The sequence below is a fragment of the Sinocyclocheilus rhinocerous genome, unplaced genomic scaffold (assembly GCF_001515625.1).
Source record: "Sinocyclocheilus rhinocerous isolate Xijiao unplaced genomic scaffold, SAMN03320098_v1.1 scaffold95, whole genome shotgun sequence".
Taxonomy (NCBI): Eukaryota; Metazoa; Chordata; class Actinopteri; order Cypriniformes; family Cyprinidae; genus Sinocyclocheilus; species Sinocyclocheilus rhinocerous.
This window is the reverse complement of record NW_015662004.1, coordinates 1,527,214-1,547,262: the sequence shown is the minus strand read 5'-3', so window position 1 is coordinate 1,547,262 and position 20,049 is coordinate 1,527,214. Positions and strand designations below refer to the sequence as shown.

At 35.8% G+C, this 20,049-nt stretch overlaps 1 protein-coding gene across 2 annotated transcripts in view; it reads left to right on the top strand.

Moving 5' to 3' along the window:
- Positions 1-20,049, top strand: part of LOC107727277 (transcription factor COE1-like) — a 139,698-nt gene that overhangs the window by 99,893 nt on the left and 19,756 nt on the right. For both annotated transcript variants that reach the window (XM_016537101.1, XM_016537102.1), the window contains exons 8-10: positions 877-1,018; positions 7,162-7,292; positions 12,329-12,455. In XM_016537101.1, coding sequence (XP_016392587.1) covers positions 877-1,018; positions 7,162-7,292; positions 12,329-12,455 — 400 coding nt within the window. The remainder of the gene's footprint in view (positions 1-876; positions 1,019-7,161; positions 7,293-12,328; positions 12,456-20,049) is intronic.

The window sequence follows — 20,049 nt, the reverse complement described above, 5'->3', positions numbered from 1 at the left end:
CTCAGAAAAACGGAACGAAATGAGTTCTCTCTTGCGTCGTCAGATTTATCCATATGTCTGCTCTTCTCTTACTCCCACATATTGACATTTTTGAACGTTTAATGCGACGTGCAGCAAGTGTATTTTAGCTTATGTCCCGCCGGTTCATATGTACGCATCTAACCTCCGAACCACGCAGCAGATTCGTCTTGAAATTGAATGAATCTCTTCCCAAATCGTCCCTCCCTAACATTTTCGTCTCGTTTTTATTCGTTGACGAAAATGTCAATATATTTTCGTCATAGTTTTTGTCATTCAAAAAGAGTTTTAGTTCGTTATCGTCTCGTCGTCGTCAGTGAAAAAAATGTCGTTGACGAACATTATGACGAAAATTATTCGTCAATGAAATTACCACTGTTAGCTACATCCCTCAGAGACTTACCTCTCTTCACCAAGTCCTTTCTTTTTTGAAGAGGCAGAATTTCCTCTCAAAGCTCAACAGCAATTGAAATAAGAGGCTCTATGTAGAGTACCAGGTGGCCTCTGCAGCTTAAGAGGGCCCGTTTCTGCCACTCATAATGGCAACCTCACACGCTTATTACATTCTTCCCATTGTCTCAGGGCGCTCGAGTACTGCCCGTTTTTTAATTGAATTAATCCGAGCCAACCTCTATCAGCAATCAGTCGGAGAGAGCAGGGCATTGTGGGATAGGCAGAGAAGTGTGTTTGTATGTGGTGTTAATTAGTGTACAGCATGGAAATTATTAGAGACTGCGAGTGCTTTAATCGCAGCGCTGCTGGTGAGGTGAGGCATCAACTCCGGTTTGACAACAAAATTACACACTTTACCTTTAAATGACAAAATACGTCATTTACACCCATACCCTTCCTTTACAGGTGGCTGTGTCGACGACAGTGAGCGTAGAAGGACACGTTCTGGCTGTTTCGGACAATATGTTTGTGCACAACAACTCCAAACATGGCAGAAAAGCTCGGCGACTGGACCCGTCAGAGGGAACGCCGTCATATCTGGAGCACGGTGAGTTACTGTGGATTTAACACAGCGAGTTTAGCAGATAAATGGGATTGTATTTACCTCTTTCTGTTGAATTGGCTGCTAAATAGAATCGGGAAGTCTTATTCGTTTTAATGAATCGGACCGTTCATTTGAACAAACTGATTCAAAAAGTCTTTTCTGCCTCTTCATCCCGTCCCAATTGGTTTGCAACAGGAAAAAAACGAAAAATGGCATCAGAAGGAGCAAGATGAGGTTGGCTAGTGTGTGAACAGGGACCCTGACAGATCATGTAGACTCACACTTTATTATACTGTGATGAAATATGCAGTAAGCCTCTGCAAACCTCTGACAATAACCACACACACAAGTCTACGTTTTATTAATAGTGTGTTGATACAAAATCTTAAACTCCATCCAGTATGTGTGAATGAGTTGGTGAGCGATAACGCTTCGCTGTCGGAGCCGTCCGTGAGCTTTGGCCCTTTAAGTCACTTCTCCAGTGGTGCGGAGAGAGTAAAAGATGAAGCAGAGATTAATTAAAGCACTAACCTGTGCCCTCCCTCATTCCTTTAACCTATCCCTCCATCTGCAGAAATTACTATGGTGGGGTTTAATTGAATGCGGAGGATACAAATTATGCATAGAGCCAGACACATTAAATTCAAAAGCACAGATTTTTAAATATGGAGCATCTACATAGTAATACCATGATACTGATGATTAGCACATTCATGCATTATAGTTATATACTAGCAAGTTGACTGTCTTAATGAGTGAGTCATTGAGGCATTCAAACAATTCGTTCAAACAGCTGATTCATTCAAGAATAAAGCAAGCGCCTGTCTTTATGAATGGACCACTGAATCACTGACTTTTTCTCTCGCGCACCCCTGCTGGTCGGTCTGTGCACCCCTAGGGGTGCGCGCACCCCAGTTTGGGAACCGCTGCCCTACATTAGTTCATTAATATAGTCCATTGAATAAGCGAATGCAAACAAGTGAGTGAATTCTGAAACTAAGTGGGAATTCATTCGTGCATGGTTTTTTTCTAGTGGCCAACTGTTGAGCGTATATCAGTTATACACTGTTGAGGTGCATTATGGGATTGAATGAGTACACTCAATATTGTCCACTATGGTTTTGGATACCAATACAAATGGCCTAAAAATACAAACCGATGCATTTCTAAAACATTCTGGTGTCCCCTGTAATTAATCCATCACTCAAATGTTTTGTTCTTGGCTATTTCTTTTTGACAGACATGGCAAAAGCATAGCGTTATTTAAAAAATGTATGCTTTAATGCACACTGCGTATTCTTAACATTGTCATTATACATTCGCCTCAAAATCCTGCTGATGTAATGCAGTGGAAAATCCCGCTTTTGACAACACATCGATCACATTGTATTACTGACGAGTGACGACTGACACCTTGCTTAAATAATGTATGACAAAAATTGTCTCAGAATGCCATTTCTACCTCATTCGCTTAAAAGTAATAAAGGTCTTAAAAAATCCAGAAAGGCTTCGTTAGGGTGTTTTTGATTATCTGTATGTTTTATAGCTGTAGAGTCTCTTGGTGGAGTTTAGCTTTAGCGTTAGCTTTCCCAGAGCCCATCTGCGCAAGGCCAAGCCCACGCTGACATGCTTTACAAAGACGCTTGAAGTATTTATCTAGACATCCGACCAATCCAATCAGTGTCCCATTTAGCCTGTCAAGGATTTAGATGTCCAGGGAAATTTGTTGGATCTGGATGGAAGAACAGAACATATGATGTGGTGATTTACTGTCATGGATGAATATGGTGTGATAAGCTGGGTAAAATAGTCAGTTTATAAATTTCCATGTTGTTTATTAAATTCATAATCGACCTTTCAGTCACTTCCTTCATTTTTGGATGGATTTTTTAGGGCTGCATGATTTTGGGAAAAATCTTTATCCATTTTTTCCCCCTGATAAAAAGTAACCCCCCCCCCAATTATATTTATTTATTTATTAACTTATTAATGCATTCATTCATTCATTCATTCAAATTTCAGTCCATATTCTCTTAATTTTGGCATTATGATAAAAGAAAACATCTTAAATTGTGAATTTAATATTTCATCAAATATATTATAACATGAAAGGACATATGTAAGAATGAGTGTTGTTGTGCTTTATTGTGTCTATCAAGTGTAACTACTCAAATGTGCATTGCCCTGTGTTCGTACCCCTGTCTTTTGCTTGTGTTTTGTGTGTGAGACATTTTACATTGTAAATTAAACATGTGATCACCTCTATAATCAACTATGGATTGAAATGCTGCTAATTTGTTAGAAATGTACTTTCCTCTACCCTTTAAGTCAAAGCCTAAGCTGCTCAGGATGTCTTAATTGAGAGCCCAGATTTTTTTTTTTTTTTTTTAAGATTCAAAGGAACTTTACTTGATTATTTATCAAATTCCAAATGACTGACATTTATTACTTTAATAGATATAATTGCATTATATAATGCTTAACAGATCATTAGTTCAAAATGGTAGTGATTAGTTAAAAACACTTTATATAGTCACAATACAATATAGTCACTGTGTAGTCAAAAAAATAAATAATACTACTAATAATTGTAGTAATATCAATGATCATGACATGCAATATCATGAAAACTGCAAAATAAAGTGTTATGGAAATATTTCAAAGAATTTGAATACCCTTAATTCTACATATAAGTTCTACACATCCCTGACCCCTTACTTGTTCATTTATTAAATATTTTGGCTAATATTAGCCAAAATATTTAATAAATGAACAAGTAAGGGGTCAGGGATGTGTAGAACTTATATGAACTGTAGTATTAAGGGTTTTCAATTGGCCTATATATATATGTATATGTATATGTATATGTATAAGTGTACAGTATATGTGTGTGTGTGTGTGTGTGTGTGTGTGTGTGTGTTGCATTGCCCTGTGTTCGTACCCCTGTCTTTTGCTTGTGTTTTGTGTGTGAGACATTTTACATTGTAAATTAAACGTGTGTGTGTGTGTGTGTGTGTGTCAGAGCAGCATGGTGAGCAGATGGCTTAGAGAAAGCCACAGAAAGTTTAATCCTATCAGATGGATTCATGAGTCTCCATCTGCTTAATCCAGCTACCATTTCAGCCTCCGCCAAAAGCCTCCACTCACGCCAAGATTACCGCCAGAGATTGCACCTCATCTTCCCTGCTTTACCACCCCACCAAACGCCAAATTGTGTGCGTGTATGTCTCATTTCACCCTCCAGGTCTGGATTTCTTTCCTTTCTAGCGTCTTGACACAAGCATGACATGTAAAAAGAGAAGATTAACATGTGTTTACGGAACATGAGAAGTTGTTCTTTTCAGTAATCTAAAACTGCTTGTGATTAGGATTTAGGGATGTTTTTCAAATTACAAAAGGAAAAAAAAACTAATAACAAATTAGTTAATGTGTGTGTGTGTGTGTGTGTGTGTGTGTGTGTGTGTTATAAGTATTCTCAGCTCCATTGAACACATTTGACTATATTTAAATCTGGACAAAAAAATAAATAAAAATAAAATAAATACATTTATGACAGATTTACCTATAAAATCAATGCTGAAAAAAAAACTGATTAATGAAATGTATTACGCATTTGTTCTTTTTTAAAAAAAATCTCTATCTTTTTTTTTCAATTTTCTATTTATTTCAGCGATCAATCATTGTTTGTGCTTCTAAGAAATGTTTTGCTGTACCTCATGTGGCTCAACTCTTCATGTTTACTGTAACAGCTCAGCTTAGCCAAGTAAGGTTACAATATATCTCACCCAACTTGCATCTCACAGTGTGTGGATCTAACAGTCACGCTGGCCCATCACAACCCTTCCTCTCTTTATATCTCATTACTGTGAGTGACGCTTTGGCATTTGGGAGCTAAATGCAGGTAAACGGCGGCTGGCTAAATTGCTTTCTTTGCCCCCTGCTAGCACGAGACTCTGCGTCTCGGAGGGGAGCAGACAGCTCTAATAAGCAAACTGACCTTTCTCCGTGGTGGTCCCTTTCTCACTCAGCCACTGATCCACGGCCGCCGCGGAGAGCAACAAACAGAACACGCTAAACGAGCCGCTGTACCTCGACGCCCGGTGACAAAAACACGTGTCTCCTACAGCAGGAGGCCTAAGGTCACCTTATTTACACGAAGAACGAACAACCGCACTGTAATGCTAATGTGTACTCTTAGGATATTTGAAGAATTGATAAGCAGATATTGAATATAGTTTGTTTCATGACAGTTTGGCTGTGGGTTTTTAACCAAATAACAATTTAGGATCTTACTCAAGATCTGCTGACATTCTCGCTAGTTTCACTACACTGTAAAAAAAATTCTGTAGTTTTTACAAAATATGGTTGGATATTTTACAGTTTTTCCCTGTATATAGTACGGGAACTTACTGTTAACCTGTTAACTATTTTTTTCCGTAGCGTTTTTACAAAATTTTACAGTTAAAATTACACATATTTTTTACAGTGTAGTGTTACATTTGACAAAAATGAGTTTGTGCGGGCACTTTTGGCCATATGGACTTTTTGGAATATAATGTTTCTTAAGACATTTTTCACACTCTCACTGTCAAAAGAGTGTTTATTTATTTATTTTTTTTATTTTATTGATTGATTGATTGATTGACTGGTGAAATGTCAAGAACATTTCTACCACATTTTACTCACATTTTAAAATAAAATGACCAACTCTAATCTTTCTGAGGCCAATTTCACGGCTAGCGTTTTATGTATCCTGAATACACACATTTAAAGTTTAATTTGAAATGACATACAGTAAAAATGTATCAATATATATTTTTTCATACAATACATTTTGAAATGGATTATGCTTATTTAACTCTGTTTAGATTATCGTAGTATACAGTATATAAAACATATGGTAACACTTTATTTTAAGGTGTCCTTGTTACACATCTTACATGTTCTTACTATAGTAATAACAGTAAAGTATGCATAATTATAAGCAATTAACCCAAAACCAAACCCTAACCCTAATTATATAGTAAGTGCATGTACTTAATTAATAGTACTCAGTACTTATTTGTACAATTACACTGTAACAAGGACAATTTAAAAATAAAATGTAACCAAAACATGTAACAATGTACATATTTATGATTGATTTTCATACTTGAAGATTGAGAGTCTGTTTCTGGGACAGAAGTAAAACAATAAAATACATACAGTATCAAGTCAAGTCACCTTTATTTATATTGATTAAATTGGATTGTGTCAAAGCAGCTTGACAGTGTTAAACTGGAAAAAGGTTTGTTGATAATGCAAGTAATTAAAAAAAAGCATGTTAAAAAGTTTCCAATAAAGTAGTTTCCAATAGTTTTAATGTTGTCTTTAAAAAAAATGAAATCTGTTTTTAATACAAATCAACCCTGCAACATAAAAAGTTGAAGAAACCCCAAAACAATGACAAAACTATCCTAGATCACTACATCAGCCTATAAATTATGATTTCATCATCAACTGTGACTTTTGGCCAAGTAACAAATTATTTGTACAGTATTACATACTGGACACTGGGATATTGAGGTTCTTGAATGCATCCGTCTAGCTAAAAGAGTAAATCTTTTGGCAGTCCTGCCCATAATTTGAGGCAATGTCTCACTGTTCTGCTACAACCGAAGCGTTTCCTTACTGTGCCCTCAAAGTATTGGAAATGCCAGCTTGGGTATAGAGTTGGACGGGAATTCTTGGTGTAAGTGATCCTTTGTTTTTACGCCTAATGTGTGCTATGAGAGCTGTGAAAACCACCGACACTTTTCCAGAGCGTGTGGTATGGGACTCGTAGTTGGATCCAGCTGTGTGGGTTTTCTCAGTGACATTTGTGTGTTTTTGGATTTCCTGCTTTGGCCTTGAAATAAGAGACTGAGAGGTGTCAAGACTTCCCTCAGACCCCAGGAAAGAAACTGCATTCGAATGTCACCTTTAACCCCCGAAATCTGCAACCCTCGCACTAATGTTGATCCTGATAGTTAGGAAGTTCTCTACAAAACTTCTAATCATGGTCAAGTAATGCTAGTGTTGGTTAGTTACACTAAGCACAGATGATTAAAGTCAATTTCCATTTTTCTGCTTTCTCTAAATCGGTCCTGTGGCGTTTCTGGAAGCAGCTGCACCTTGTATCAAAGCCATTAGTCCCAGTGAAGGCTGGACAACAGGAGGTGCTACTGTCATCATCATTGGAGACAACTTCTTTGACGGACTGCAGGTCATCTTCGGCACCATGTTGGTCTGGAGTGAGGTGAGTTTGCAAGTCATATATTCCCCTCTGTCCAGCAGAACTTTGGATTTTCTCACTGCTTGTTGCTTGATCTCATTAGTAATCATAAGTATTAGTGCATAAAGCGTAGTTCTAGTACACAGACACTTTTGTATGTTTGCATTGACACTGAAACATATAAACATACTGACAGCATCTAAAAATTCTACACATTTTATGAAACTTTGAGAAAAGATTTCACACTATAATCATTGTCACTTTACATTTAGCTATTACTTAAAATGTCTAGAATTTGTTAGGTAACACTTTAGAATAGGGAACACTGTCTTATCCACTATTAACTATGGCTTTTCCCTCAATAAATTCCCAATTTGCTGCTTAATAATAGTTAGTAAGGTAGTTGTTAAGTTTAGGTATTGGGTAGAATTAGAATTAGAATTAGGGATGTAGAATAAGGTCATGTAGAATAAGGCATTAATATGTGCTTAATTAGTACTAATAAATGGCTAATATTCTAACAATATGCATGCTAATAAGCAGCTAGTTAAGAGACCCTAAAATAAAGTGTTACCATTTGTTAGGATTGAGGTTAGGTTTGGGACTCAAAAAGTATAATGGTAAAAATGTAAGAACAGAAATATACATAAAATAAATTCAATAATTCCTAAAGATTTGTACATTGCTAAAGTCATCTTCGGCACCATGTTGGTCTGGAGTGAGGTGAGTTTGCAAGTCATATATTCCCCTCTGTCCAGCAGAACTTTGGATTTTCTCACTGCTTGTTGCTTGATCTCATTAGTAATCATAAGTATTAGTGCATAAAGCGTAGTTCTAGTACACAGACACTTTTGTATGTTTGCATTGACACTGAAACATATAAACATACTGACAGCATCTAAAAATTCTACACATTTTATGAAACTTTGAGAAAAGATTTCACACTATAATCATTGTCACTTTACATTTAGCTATTACTTAAAATGTCTAGAATTTGTTAGGTAACACTTTAGAATAGGGAACACTGTCTTATCCACTATTAACTATGGCTTTTCCCTCAATAAATTCCCAATTTGCTGCTTAATAATAGTTAGTAAGGTAGTTGTTAAGTTTAGGTATTGGGTAGAATTAGAATTAGAATTAGGGATGTAGAATAAGGTCATGTAGAATAAGGCATTAATATGTGCTTAATTAGTACTAATAAATGGCTAATATTCTAACAATATGCATGCTAATAAGCAGCTAGTTAAGAGACCCTAAAATAAAGTGTTACCATTTGTTAGGATTGAGGTTAGGTTTGGGACTCAAAAAGTATAATGGTAAAAATGTAAGAACAGAAATATACATAAAATAAATTCAATAATTCCTAAAGATTTGTACATTGCTAAAGCTGTGCGTATGTATGAATGTCCATTTCTGACACATAATATAAAAACAAAAAAAAACAAAACACTGTCATAATTATAAGAAGTCGTAATTATGAGATAAAATAAAAAGTCAGTCATTTAAAAAGTCAAAATTATGACCACAAGTCATATAAGATAAAGTTATAATTACAAAACGTAGAAATTTATATATTGTAAGTTGAAATTTTTGAAGTCGAAAAATAGGTCATATTTATAACATAAAACATTTAAATTGTGAAATAAAAGTCATAATTATGTGCTATGTCATATTAAGCTTGTAAGCCAACAATAGCTTTTTGTCTCGTAATTTTTGTTACAATTTCAGCTTTTTATCTCATAATTATCGGTTGGAAAATAGCTTCCATACATACATTTTTAGATCCTGTCAGTGCATCCATATTTATCCAAATATGTAAAAAAATGGATTGTTGACCACAATACATTTGTTTTATCACCTCACCATGTTCTTTAATAACAAGTAATATCTTAGGCTGCGAGAGTTAAACACACTACATAAACATGTACATGTGGAAAACATGGCATTAGCGGATTAATTTACATTTTTACTCTTTGGACCGTTGAATTATTGAAAATTAATGCATGCTTGTGTCATGACCGCTTTGCCACTTTAGGTATGTAGTAATTCAATGGCCCGTTGTCAATTATTCGTGACATATCATGTTAAAAAATGAAATTATTGCACACTTAACCGATTAGTCAACATTCAAATAGCCTCAATTTAGTTTAGTATAAATTCTATCTTAAATACAACATTACAGGTGGTCAGCTTAATAAAATTCCTCCAGTGTTGTTATTTAAAACTTAAATCATTAAATCTTTATTCAGTTATATCTGTCACCTTTCCCGAAGCTGTCAAAGGCTCCCATTGTCCTATCAGAAAACATTAGCGTTTTGTTAGGCCGACATTATGCAGGTGATTAAGTTACTGTGCTTAAGTGATTAAGAAATGTGATACTTTTAATAGCTGCTCAATTGTTTTGACATGTCTTTGTATAAGAAATTGAGCAGCTTGTGTAACACAGGCTAACTGCTCAATAGCGGCAGCTTTAAAGGTGCTCAAATCAGTGGTGGCGAATCCCATACACAAACACATTGATCTGGAGTGTTTTGTAGTGCTTCTCACTTCAGACAGCCACTTTTCATGAGCACTACTGAGTGTTCATCAAGCACCAACCCTGATACAAATTTCCCACTGCATATTCAGCTAACCTCTTTGATCGGCTGATGCTAAGTGCTATTAGCTACCAGAGAAACGAGCTAATGACTGTGTGTGTGTGGGGGTTTTATGATGAACTACATCTGGTAACGATTAATACACTGTGCTGAAATCTCCCTATAGCGGTTCCTGTGGACCTCATAACCTTGTGACCTTTATCTCCTGACCCAGTGACCCCTGTACACGGGGGGCCCATCAAGAGCCACGTAGTTCCCTTCAGCTGCAGTGCCAGCAGGGATCTGATTACAACAAATAGCATCTAACAAGGGAGGAAGAGAACGAGAGCAGGGGAGGGTCCAAGGAAGATGTTTCTTTCACTTCTTCACCTCCTACCCATTCACCGTCCTCTGAACACAGTCATATTTGTCTGTCATTCTCAAATAGCAGCATTCATTAACATTAACATTTTTGTGGACTCCTAATGGCCCTCGTGTCTTTCTATAGCATGCGCAGTACGTACTGTAGTAGTCAAATGGACAGTTACGAGCAAATAGCCACTAACCAGAGAGAGTACATACTGTGACGACTGTACTAGATTCAATCTAAACTTCGGTTTAGATTAGGGAACACATATTCACTATTAACTAAGAATTTTCACTCAGTAGACTTCTAATTTGCTGCTTATTGATAGCAAGTAAGGTCGTTTTTAGGTATGGGACAGGCTAAAGGGATCTAGAATATGGTCACGCAGAATGAGCCATTATTATCTGCTTTGTAAGTATGCTTGTAATATGAATGCTAATAAGCAACTAGTTAATAGCGAATCGTGTTCCCTAACCTAAAGTGTTACCTAAACTTCCTTTCTCGGATCATGTATACAGAATACTTTTACTTTAATGCTGTGTTTGTATGTGTAAAGTCCGAAACATGCTCCATGTAAGTATGTCGTTTCTAGTTTTATTTATTGTTTCTTTTTTGCAATTTGTTGTTATTTTAGTATTATTTGTATACTATTATAATATTTATGAATATTTTGAATTAACCTATTTTTATAATTTTAGTTTTCATTTTAATTTTAGTTTACGTTTTTGTAAATTTGTTATTTGCTTTTGTTATTTTTTATTATTATTTAAATATTTCTATTTAGCTCTAAAGTAATTTATAAAGTTTTTTTGTGTAATATTTATATTTTATTTTTTATCATTATTATTTTTTTTAATTACCAAATTATAATTTTTTTAAAAATTGCACTGGCGTTGCCGAAACATTTGCATTTGCATACTCGTCATAAGTGAATGATCTGGAACACTCAGAGACACCACACATATACAATTAATTCACAGTTGATTCCAGAACCGTTTGAGGTAACACTTTATTTCGATAGTCCACTTTAGACATTCTATTAACAGTAAGTAACTTTGCAACTACATGTCAACTAGCAGTTAGTAGAGTGTTAGTAGACTGTCTGCTTAATATCTTCTAACACTTTCTTTGTCAACTTATTCTACTAACCCTAAACCTACCCTAACAGTCTACTCTGAGAGTTAGTAGACATGTAGTTGCAAATTAATGAGAATTAGTTGACATGTAGTTGACATGTAGTTACAAAGTTACTTATAGTTAATAAAATGTCTAAAGTGGACTATCGAAATAAAGTGTAACCCCGTTTGACATTAGCATATTGCTAAGCTAATGACATTATACTCTAATAAGCATAAACCATATAAATACTGGGTAAAGGAGTATATTTTTATTTAGATTGAAATATTTTTGTGTTTCATTTAGTGATAGTATCGACTGGATTACATTTGCTGTCAACACTTAATTTGGCATAGCACACTAGCATTCCACAACTACTTTTTCTGCTACTTTCACTTGTTTATTGTTTTGAAATTGAGTTTATGACTATGAGAGACAAATGTTCAAAGATGTTTTAGACAACAGCTCATATGAACCACAAGCATATAGTCTGTGAGATGCTGAAAGACAGTGTGCTGTTAATTACGTCTCTGAGGAGCTCCACCTGTCCTCTTCCAGCCTTCATCTGCGCCATCCCTTCACCACCCACCATAAACAGCCTGATACTGATTAGACAAGATTCATTCACACATGTACAAACACACACACAGTCAGATTGTTTACTGATCAGAACTGGATCAAAGAACATAATCAACCAGGGAAAATGAACAAACAAAACGCAACTAGCATCTGCCAACAAAAGTGTTGGGGACTGTGTTTGTTGACATTGTTTTCCTGCAGCTTCAGAGCTATTAGTCAGTCACATGGCATTTAATGATTGGCTCAAAACAACCTGGCTGCAGAACTGAGCGCCCTTTGTCAAAGACGGTAGAATTTAATTCTCATACTTCCTGTGCCAGCTGAGCAACTGCCATTGAGGGAAATGGAAATGCTTTCTCCAGGTATTATAGACCTCCTTGAGTCTAATGTCCTCTCTCTATCTCATTTTCTCCTCACAGCTCATCACACCCCATGCCATCAGAGTTCAGACCCCTCCTCGTCACATCCCGGGGGTGGTAGAGGTCATGCTTTCCTATAAGTCCAAACAGTTTTGCAAAGGCACACCAGGAAGATTCATCTACACTGGTAAGCTTAAAACAAGAAACCTTTGACTTGTTTCAACATTATCATTTCATAAAAACAGGTTGGTCACCGAAGAGGTGCGCTTTTACTTTTTCAAATAATGTAAAATATGTGAAAAATAATGTGTTTTTCGAACAACCTAGTATGAGAGCCTGTTTGTAGACTTTGTAAAAGAGCATAAAAGGACCCCTTTAAAACAATAATACAAATATAATACAATATAAAAAACGGGGAAAAAAAAACTTTCCCATGCTTTGGAGGAGGGATCTGAGTTATATCTAGGGAAAATAATAGAAAACCAATAGAATATCATTTTAACCACCCACCAACCACTCCAAACTCTATCCTACGAATCAGTGGCGGCTCGTGGGTTTTAAAATAAAGGAGGCAAACAAAAAATACACATTCTGAGACATGAACTGAAATGAATTGTGAATTTTATTAACATTAAATCGTCCTCCTCCCGTTTTCACCTTAAAATTATGGGGAGGCTGTGCCTCCCCTGCCTCCCCCGACGAGCCGCCACTTAATTTAGGATAGGATCATATGATTGGATAATTAATTTAATTTATTTTTATTATTTAATAATGTATTTATAAACTATATATCCTATGCATAAAATCATATGCATATCTCTTTTAATAAATAAATCATTTATTTAAAGAGATATTCAAAGGATTTTTAAATAAACATTTTCTCAGTTTTGAATGTATATGTATATGATTTTTTTATATATAGAATTATTTGCTATATACGAAGAATTGCTGTTGAACTTCCTCACAAACACCCACACTCAAAACCACGCTCTGTTAGGAAGTACAGCTTTGTTAGCTTAATTACTGTTGATGGAGAAAATATAACAGTTAATGCTCATAAAACCTGTTACAATTAAGGAAGAAAACAAGCTGCATTTTATAGGCCTCCATATTGAAGCCATTTAAACAGCAGAACAAACTGTGCAGCTTACATGAAACTGTTAATGAGTAAATATACAAACAAACACAATACTGCCTCAGTTAAGATTGGTCTAGTAGACCTACATACAGCTGATCTTTTGTCACCAATTACTCCAGCGTTCATGAAGCACCGTGATTGCGCTTTGGTCATACCTCATACCCATCCTGATCAATGCCTACTTCTTCTGTGAGGTCAAAGGTCAGCTCGCTGGCTAATTTCATAGTTATGTTTTTCTGTTGCTTTTTGTTTGTACTTCCTCGCTGGTGTAAAATCATCACGCACACCCACACAAACAAGAGGACACACTTGAAAGTGATTCTAAATCAAAGGCGAATTAAAAGAGAAAATAGCTGATCTGGTGCACAGATGGATCTTGTGAGAGGGCGACTGACTCGTTCCAGTGAGGAAGGGAGAAGGAAACAGTATGTGCGTCCACAGAAGTTAAGTGCCACGATAGACATGGTATCAGTGTTGTAGGTGGCAAGCAGTGACACTCAAAGGAAGACACAGATGGCACATTTATTATTTTATTTCTTTCACCCACTGCTATGAGAATATCAGATGGTTCTCTCAGGCGCCGGGCAGAAATTATTTGGAAATAAAACCAAATGCAGTGAAATTCATGCCTTTGAGCATAAATCGTCAAACTTATAGCTGTGCTACAGGTAACCTTCAGCTTTTTCAACTAATCATGTACCTTACTCTTGAAAATGAACTCAAGTTGGCACCTTTCGGGGCATCGCCGACGTTAAGCAACTGGCACACAATGATGGCAGCTGGCATGGGTATTAGAAGTACCCAGCAGACAGCTGGCGATGCTAATCAGCCTCTGTTAGCCGAGACAGCTAGCAAAGGCTATTTGCATAGAACACTAAGCAAACCCTCAGAACTAATTGAATCAATATAGGCAAAGCCACGGACGCCTCCCGCCAGGCTCTGGCCAGGCATTAATCAATGGCTACCTGGAAACTACAACTGAAGTCGGAATCCTAAATCAGTCAACCACAACAAGAACGTAGGGTGAACGTAAGGTCTTGCAGACAACGACACAAGAAAGTCTGTGCTTTTGGCCTGTGTTTTATACGAAAAATACAGGTCAAGCTTTGTTTTAGATTTTTTGTAGCACAATAAAGTTTTAAAACAAAACACAGCTAGATGAAGAGCAGCAGAGTTATAGATGTATTTTTAGATATGTATATATACTGTGTATATATATATATATATATATATAGATGTATATAGATGAAGTGCAGCAGAGTTATAGATGTGTGTATATATATATATATATATATATGTATGCATTGTTCCCATACAACATAAATAAATGCACTTGAGATACTTAGACCTCTGTGCATGCTCCTCCATGAGTTTTCCCTGATAAAAAGCCACTTAAACCACTTATGGTAGTTCATGTCTGGTTTAAGTTGGTCTAGTTGATCTCCCAACCTGATCAGCTGGTGTTCTGCTAGTTTAGCTAGTCTACTAGCTTGACCAGCTGTCCAAAACCCATCTAAAACCACACCAGACTAAGAATGTGCAATATTTTGCCACAATATTGGTTATCAGCCAAACAATTTTGAGATTTTTTTTACTCAATTTGTTATAGGAATTGAATTGTTCATGTTTATTTCCTGTTTGTACATTTAGCTGACCTTGTAACACTTATTTAAAGTTTAAAAACACTAATAATTAAATAACACTACTGAATGCGAATTAAATAATCTCTAAATGAATATCCATTTTTCATATTTAATGTCATTTTTTATTCTAATGACGTGATGTCTAAATTCAGTTGTAGCATGTAAATAAATTAAATTTGAGTTTAAATGATTATTTATTAGTATAAATTATACAATTATTATTATTTATTTACTTACACAGAATAGTATGTAATTTTAATATCAGCCGTAACATCGTCCAGAATTGTAATATCTCTCTGCATCCCTATACCTGACTGACCTGAACAGTGGAAACCAACTCGGTGACCAACTAAGACCAGCGAACCACCTTAGTCTGGTTTAAGCTAGTTTTTCTTCAGTAGGATTGTTTGTTTCTCTGCCTGTCTGTCTCACTCTCATTCTGTGTTTCAGTTGTACTGGACACCATATACAGATCCCTGGGGACAAACTAATACATCTCATATAATTGACATTGTAGGTTCTGTGTCACTTCTAAAACTGAATGTCAGCGGCGTGTGTTTGTTAGGAGGAAGTGCAAAGTTCCAATCGATAAACCATTGGAGCAACAGAGACAAATCCTGCCGTAACATTCACAAGAATAGCAGGGAAACAGATCTGAGACTGAAAGGCCGTGCTTTTCCCCTTCAGTCCATCATTCCACTGACTTTCTTTAATTTGATCATTTTAAAATTTATATTTCTGATATCTGTTGTATTCCTTATGTAAGAACAGTGATGCCAAACCACTACTCTCCTTTATAGTTATCATAAAGAAGCATTTGTAGAACATTAAACTTGCATTATGGAACATATTTCCAATGTGAAACAATCAAATCAGAAATTGATATGACTGTGAAAAGCGAGGGATTGGTGGGAAGCATTTGAAAAATAATGTGATTGGTGTCGTTTCAAAATGTTGTTTCAGAACTGGGATAACTTGTTACATTTAGATGGGGAAAAAATCTTTGGAATAACAAATAAATAGTAAATATGTAAATTAAAATAAAATATTGTAAATTACAATAATATTTAAAAATATTATTGCAATATATTATACCGTATTGTCCCGAATATAAGACGATATTTTTTTCTTGGAAATACATCTGAAAAAACGTGGTCGTCTTATATTCGGGCCAATACGGTAGTTTTATTATAGATTTAAATTTAATTTGATGTCATGTTGATTGTCTGCTTTTTTACTTTTAGACAGAATTCTACTAGCATCCTATATAAAACTGCACTGTGGGAAGTATAGTAGAAAACACAATGGAAGTTTCATTCGTGATAATGCATGAGTTCATTTTTTTACAATCATTTTAACCAAATATCGCCTCTTAATAGCAAAGCGCCTTTTCTGCTAGCATTTCTGCTCGCTAGACAGGCAGTAATTGGTGATGTTAAAAATTCTGCGGGATATACTGCTGCCAACTTAATGCATTATTGTCGGAAGGGACGAACACCTCCAATTAGATTACAGGCAATTCCAGGTCACTGCAAGATCGGACTGCAGCCAGATATCTCTGCAGCGGTCACAACGGCTAGAATTGCATCCAGTAGCGCTGTAGATGGTAGATGAATCACACACACACACACACACACACACACTGTTAACAAGACCCCAAAGGACGAGGTTTGAGGCTTTATTATATAACACAGCCTCAGTGAAAACAAGAGCACAATAGAAATACGCTATTAGTCAGCGCACCAAGCAGAAAAAAACACAAGAATGGTTTAGTGTTTCTCAAAGTAATGAGTAAAACTGCTCTAGTCTAAAATACAACACACTGCATGTTATATATTTGTGTATAGTTCTCTCATGCAAAGAATCATTTCCTTCATTCTGTAAAGAAAGCGTACTTCAGCAGCACCTCCTTTACACCTGCCTCCAACATCTCTTTTACCGCCAGTTGTTTTGTATCATAAAGATGCAACATTAGAAAGAAAAAAGTGTGGTAGAATAAGAGAGGGGGAAAGACAAGAACAAGATTGTTCTCTATTGATCTTAAAGTGGTGTGGCTTGGAAAAAATAACTCATCTATAATAAGGGGGGAAGAATGAAGCAATAATTCAGAGGTATTGAACGCTCCACTGCCGTGGGTATTGATCCCCCAGAGCTCGTACCTGAAGGGGGGGGAAATACATGCGCCCTCTGGGAAGAAGGAGGGAAGGAGAGGGAGGTGGTGACATTCCCTTGCTCATTACTGCAGTACTACAGCAGGAAAAGGATAGGCGTTTTAGTTAAAGACGATCCATACATTCGTAATGCTGTCAGAGCCACGGACCTGCTTGTTCCAAGAATAGAATCGGTATTGTTATTGATTTGAGTGGATAAACTTTCAGTTTGATTCTGTTTGTCTGATTCAATTCATATGCATTTGATTTGATTCAGCTGTTCTTGAAAAACATTGTTTTAGTGAAAGACAACCCATGCGTCATAGTTGCTAGAGCACTGGACATGCTGGTTCTAGAATGGACCCTTTTCACAAGACTGTGATGATGCGTTTAACGGTCATCAGCAGGCACGTGCACACATAGACATCAAAGGGGGCTTGAGCACCTGCCCTTTTTCTTCAAGAGAAATTGCCCTTTTTACTTGGGGAGTTTTTTTTTTTTTTAAATAAATGAATATATGAAGAGTTTGGTTCCAAAACGGTATAAATCAATTTTGATTAATTTGAGTAAAAATGTGTTTTCTTTACCAAGAAAGTGGCAAGATGAAAACCACAATTTTCTGTTTCAAACTTTCACATAGCATCTTTAGGTTATAATAACATAAAAAATTCAAATCCAGATTTTGATTTTCAAAGATTTATTATAAAATTTTATTATTTTTTCCCCAAAATGCAATAAATCCATTGAATCAATATAAAAGTTATTTTTCATATTGAAACTGTTGAAAATACACAACATAGTAAGTTGATCCACATTTGACAGCCTCTGAACTTGGTCAATACTAATTTTATATGCAGGCACTGGACTAAAAATACATTCAATCAGTCATAACTCCAAAAAGAATTCAACGGCGGAAACTCAATTTTTTCAAAAATGGAGTTTGGAACCAAACTCTTCATATGTATATATGTGTGCGTGTGTGTGTTTCTGTTTGCACATAGCTTTCCCTGTCGAACAAATAAAAAATCTAAATAGCAGGTCGGGTAAACTCGGGTGTTTCTAATGCAGCGTCTATGGGAGAGACGGTGAATTTGACATCGTTCTCTCGTCTGACAGCCGTTATCAGTCCCTCTCAATTTTTTTCCTTTTATTGAAAATCATGAAAACACTATCGTGGATTTATTTTTTGCTATTTGAGCAACTGGGAATGCAAAAAATATATTTGTGGTGCTCTCCCATTCACTGCTCTTCAAGTTTACCCAACTATGACGACTTCCGCTGTTGAGAAACCCGGAAATGTGAAAAGGGTCCATAGAATCACTTATTTTAAAGATTCAGTTCATTTTGTTCAGTCTGATTCGGTACATTTGGGTTTGATTTATTTTTTTTGTGATCTATACAGAGCTCACAGTCTACTCATTATAGAACATTATCAATTATTTTATATCCATTTGATTTTTAATTCATTGAATTTGATTCATTTATTTAAATTTAGTTTGTTTTAAAAAAGTTTTTGGTGAAAGACGATCCATACGGTCATAGTGCCAACAGACCACTGGACCTTCTGATTGTAGAATGAAAAACTTATTTTATAGATTTTATTCCATCAATTTGATTTAATTCAGTTTTTTTATTTAATTCAATTAGTTTGATTTGATTCAAACATTCTAAAAAGAATGTTTAAGTGAAAGACGATAAAGCAATAAGCCCCAAGAAGCCATGGTTTACAGGGAATTTATAACAGCTAAGGGGCATTGTTAGTCTAAAACCCCCTTAGCTGTTATAAATTCACTGTAAACCACGGCTTCACAGGGCTTATTGCTTTTATAAAACGGTTATTCCATATACGTAGTAAGGTTTCACAGAATAAAACAGAACAAATAAAGTGTAATGATATAAATAAAAACAGTATTCTTCCACCAAACAGTGTAGTTCCTCAGAAACAGTTGTGGTTCCAACAAAGTCGTTGCCGAGCAACACAGAAGTAAACAAAGGTGTGTTTGTAGGGTAATTTACAACAGCTTCGAACGCGGCTCAACCAATCAGAATCAAGGACCGAAACTACCCGTTTTATAATCTACAATATACCATGTTAGTGCTGCTGAGCCCCTGGTCTGGTGGCTCTTGAATGGAATTGATTTTGTTATGTATTTGATTAATTTACTTTGATTCAATGATGTTCAATTTGCTTTTATTTAGCTAGATTCGATTTGTTCGATTTGATCCAAAAACAGGTTCTAGAATAGAATTGATTTTATTATAGACCTGTTTAATTTGCTTGGACTCAATAACGTTGAATTAGATCAAACACTGCTTCTACAATACAATTGATTCTGTTATATATTTGATTCTTTAATTAGATTTACTTTGTTTGATGTGTTTAATTAGATTAGATTCATCATTTTATTTCAAGACTCAATTTTATTTGAATGTTTTAAAAAAATGTTATAAAACGGATCTAAACATGGGAAGTAAGGCTACGACTCAATGGACAAACAAGCAATTCTCACATTCATTCGCAAATCACATTTAAGGTCTATTGAATCAATGAATCTAATGAATCTATTGGATTTTGTGTGGGTTGGGCTTGATTGTAGAGTGAAAGCATTTGCAATGTACCGAACTACTACCCATCATGCCACTTTACTATGCTCAAATTAATTGAGGACTTACTTCATGCTTCCCTGTCTCCTCTTTCCTCCCCATCCCTCTACTCACAGCATTCTCTCCTCTGGGTCATTGTAGTGAAATATGATGAGGCCTGGATCTGCCCTCATGAAATTTCAATAAGAATTGATCTCTGTGATTGCAAGAGATTCTTCACAGCGAGCAAGGGATATAAATAAGTGA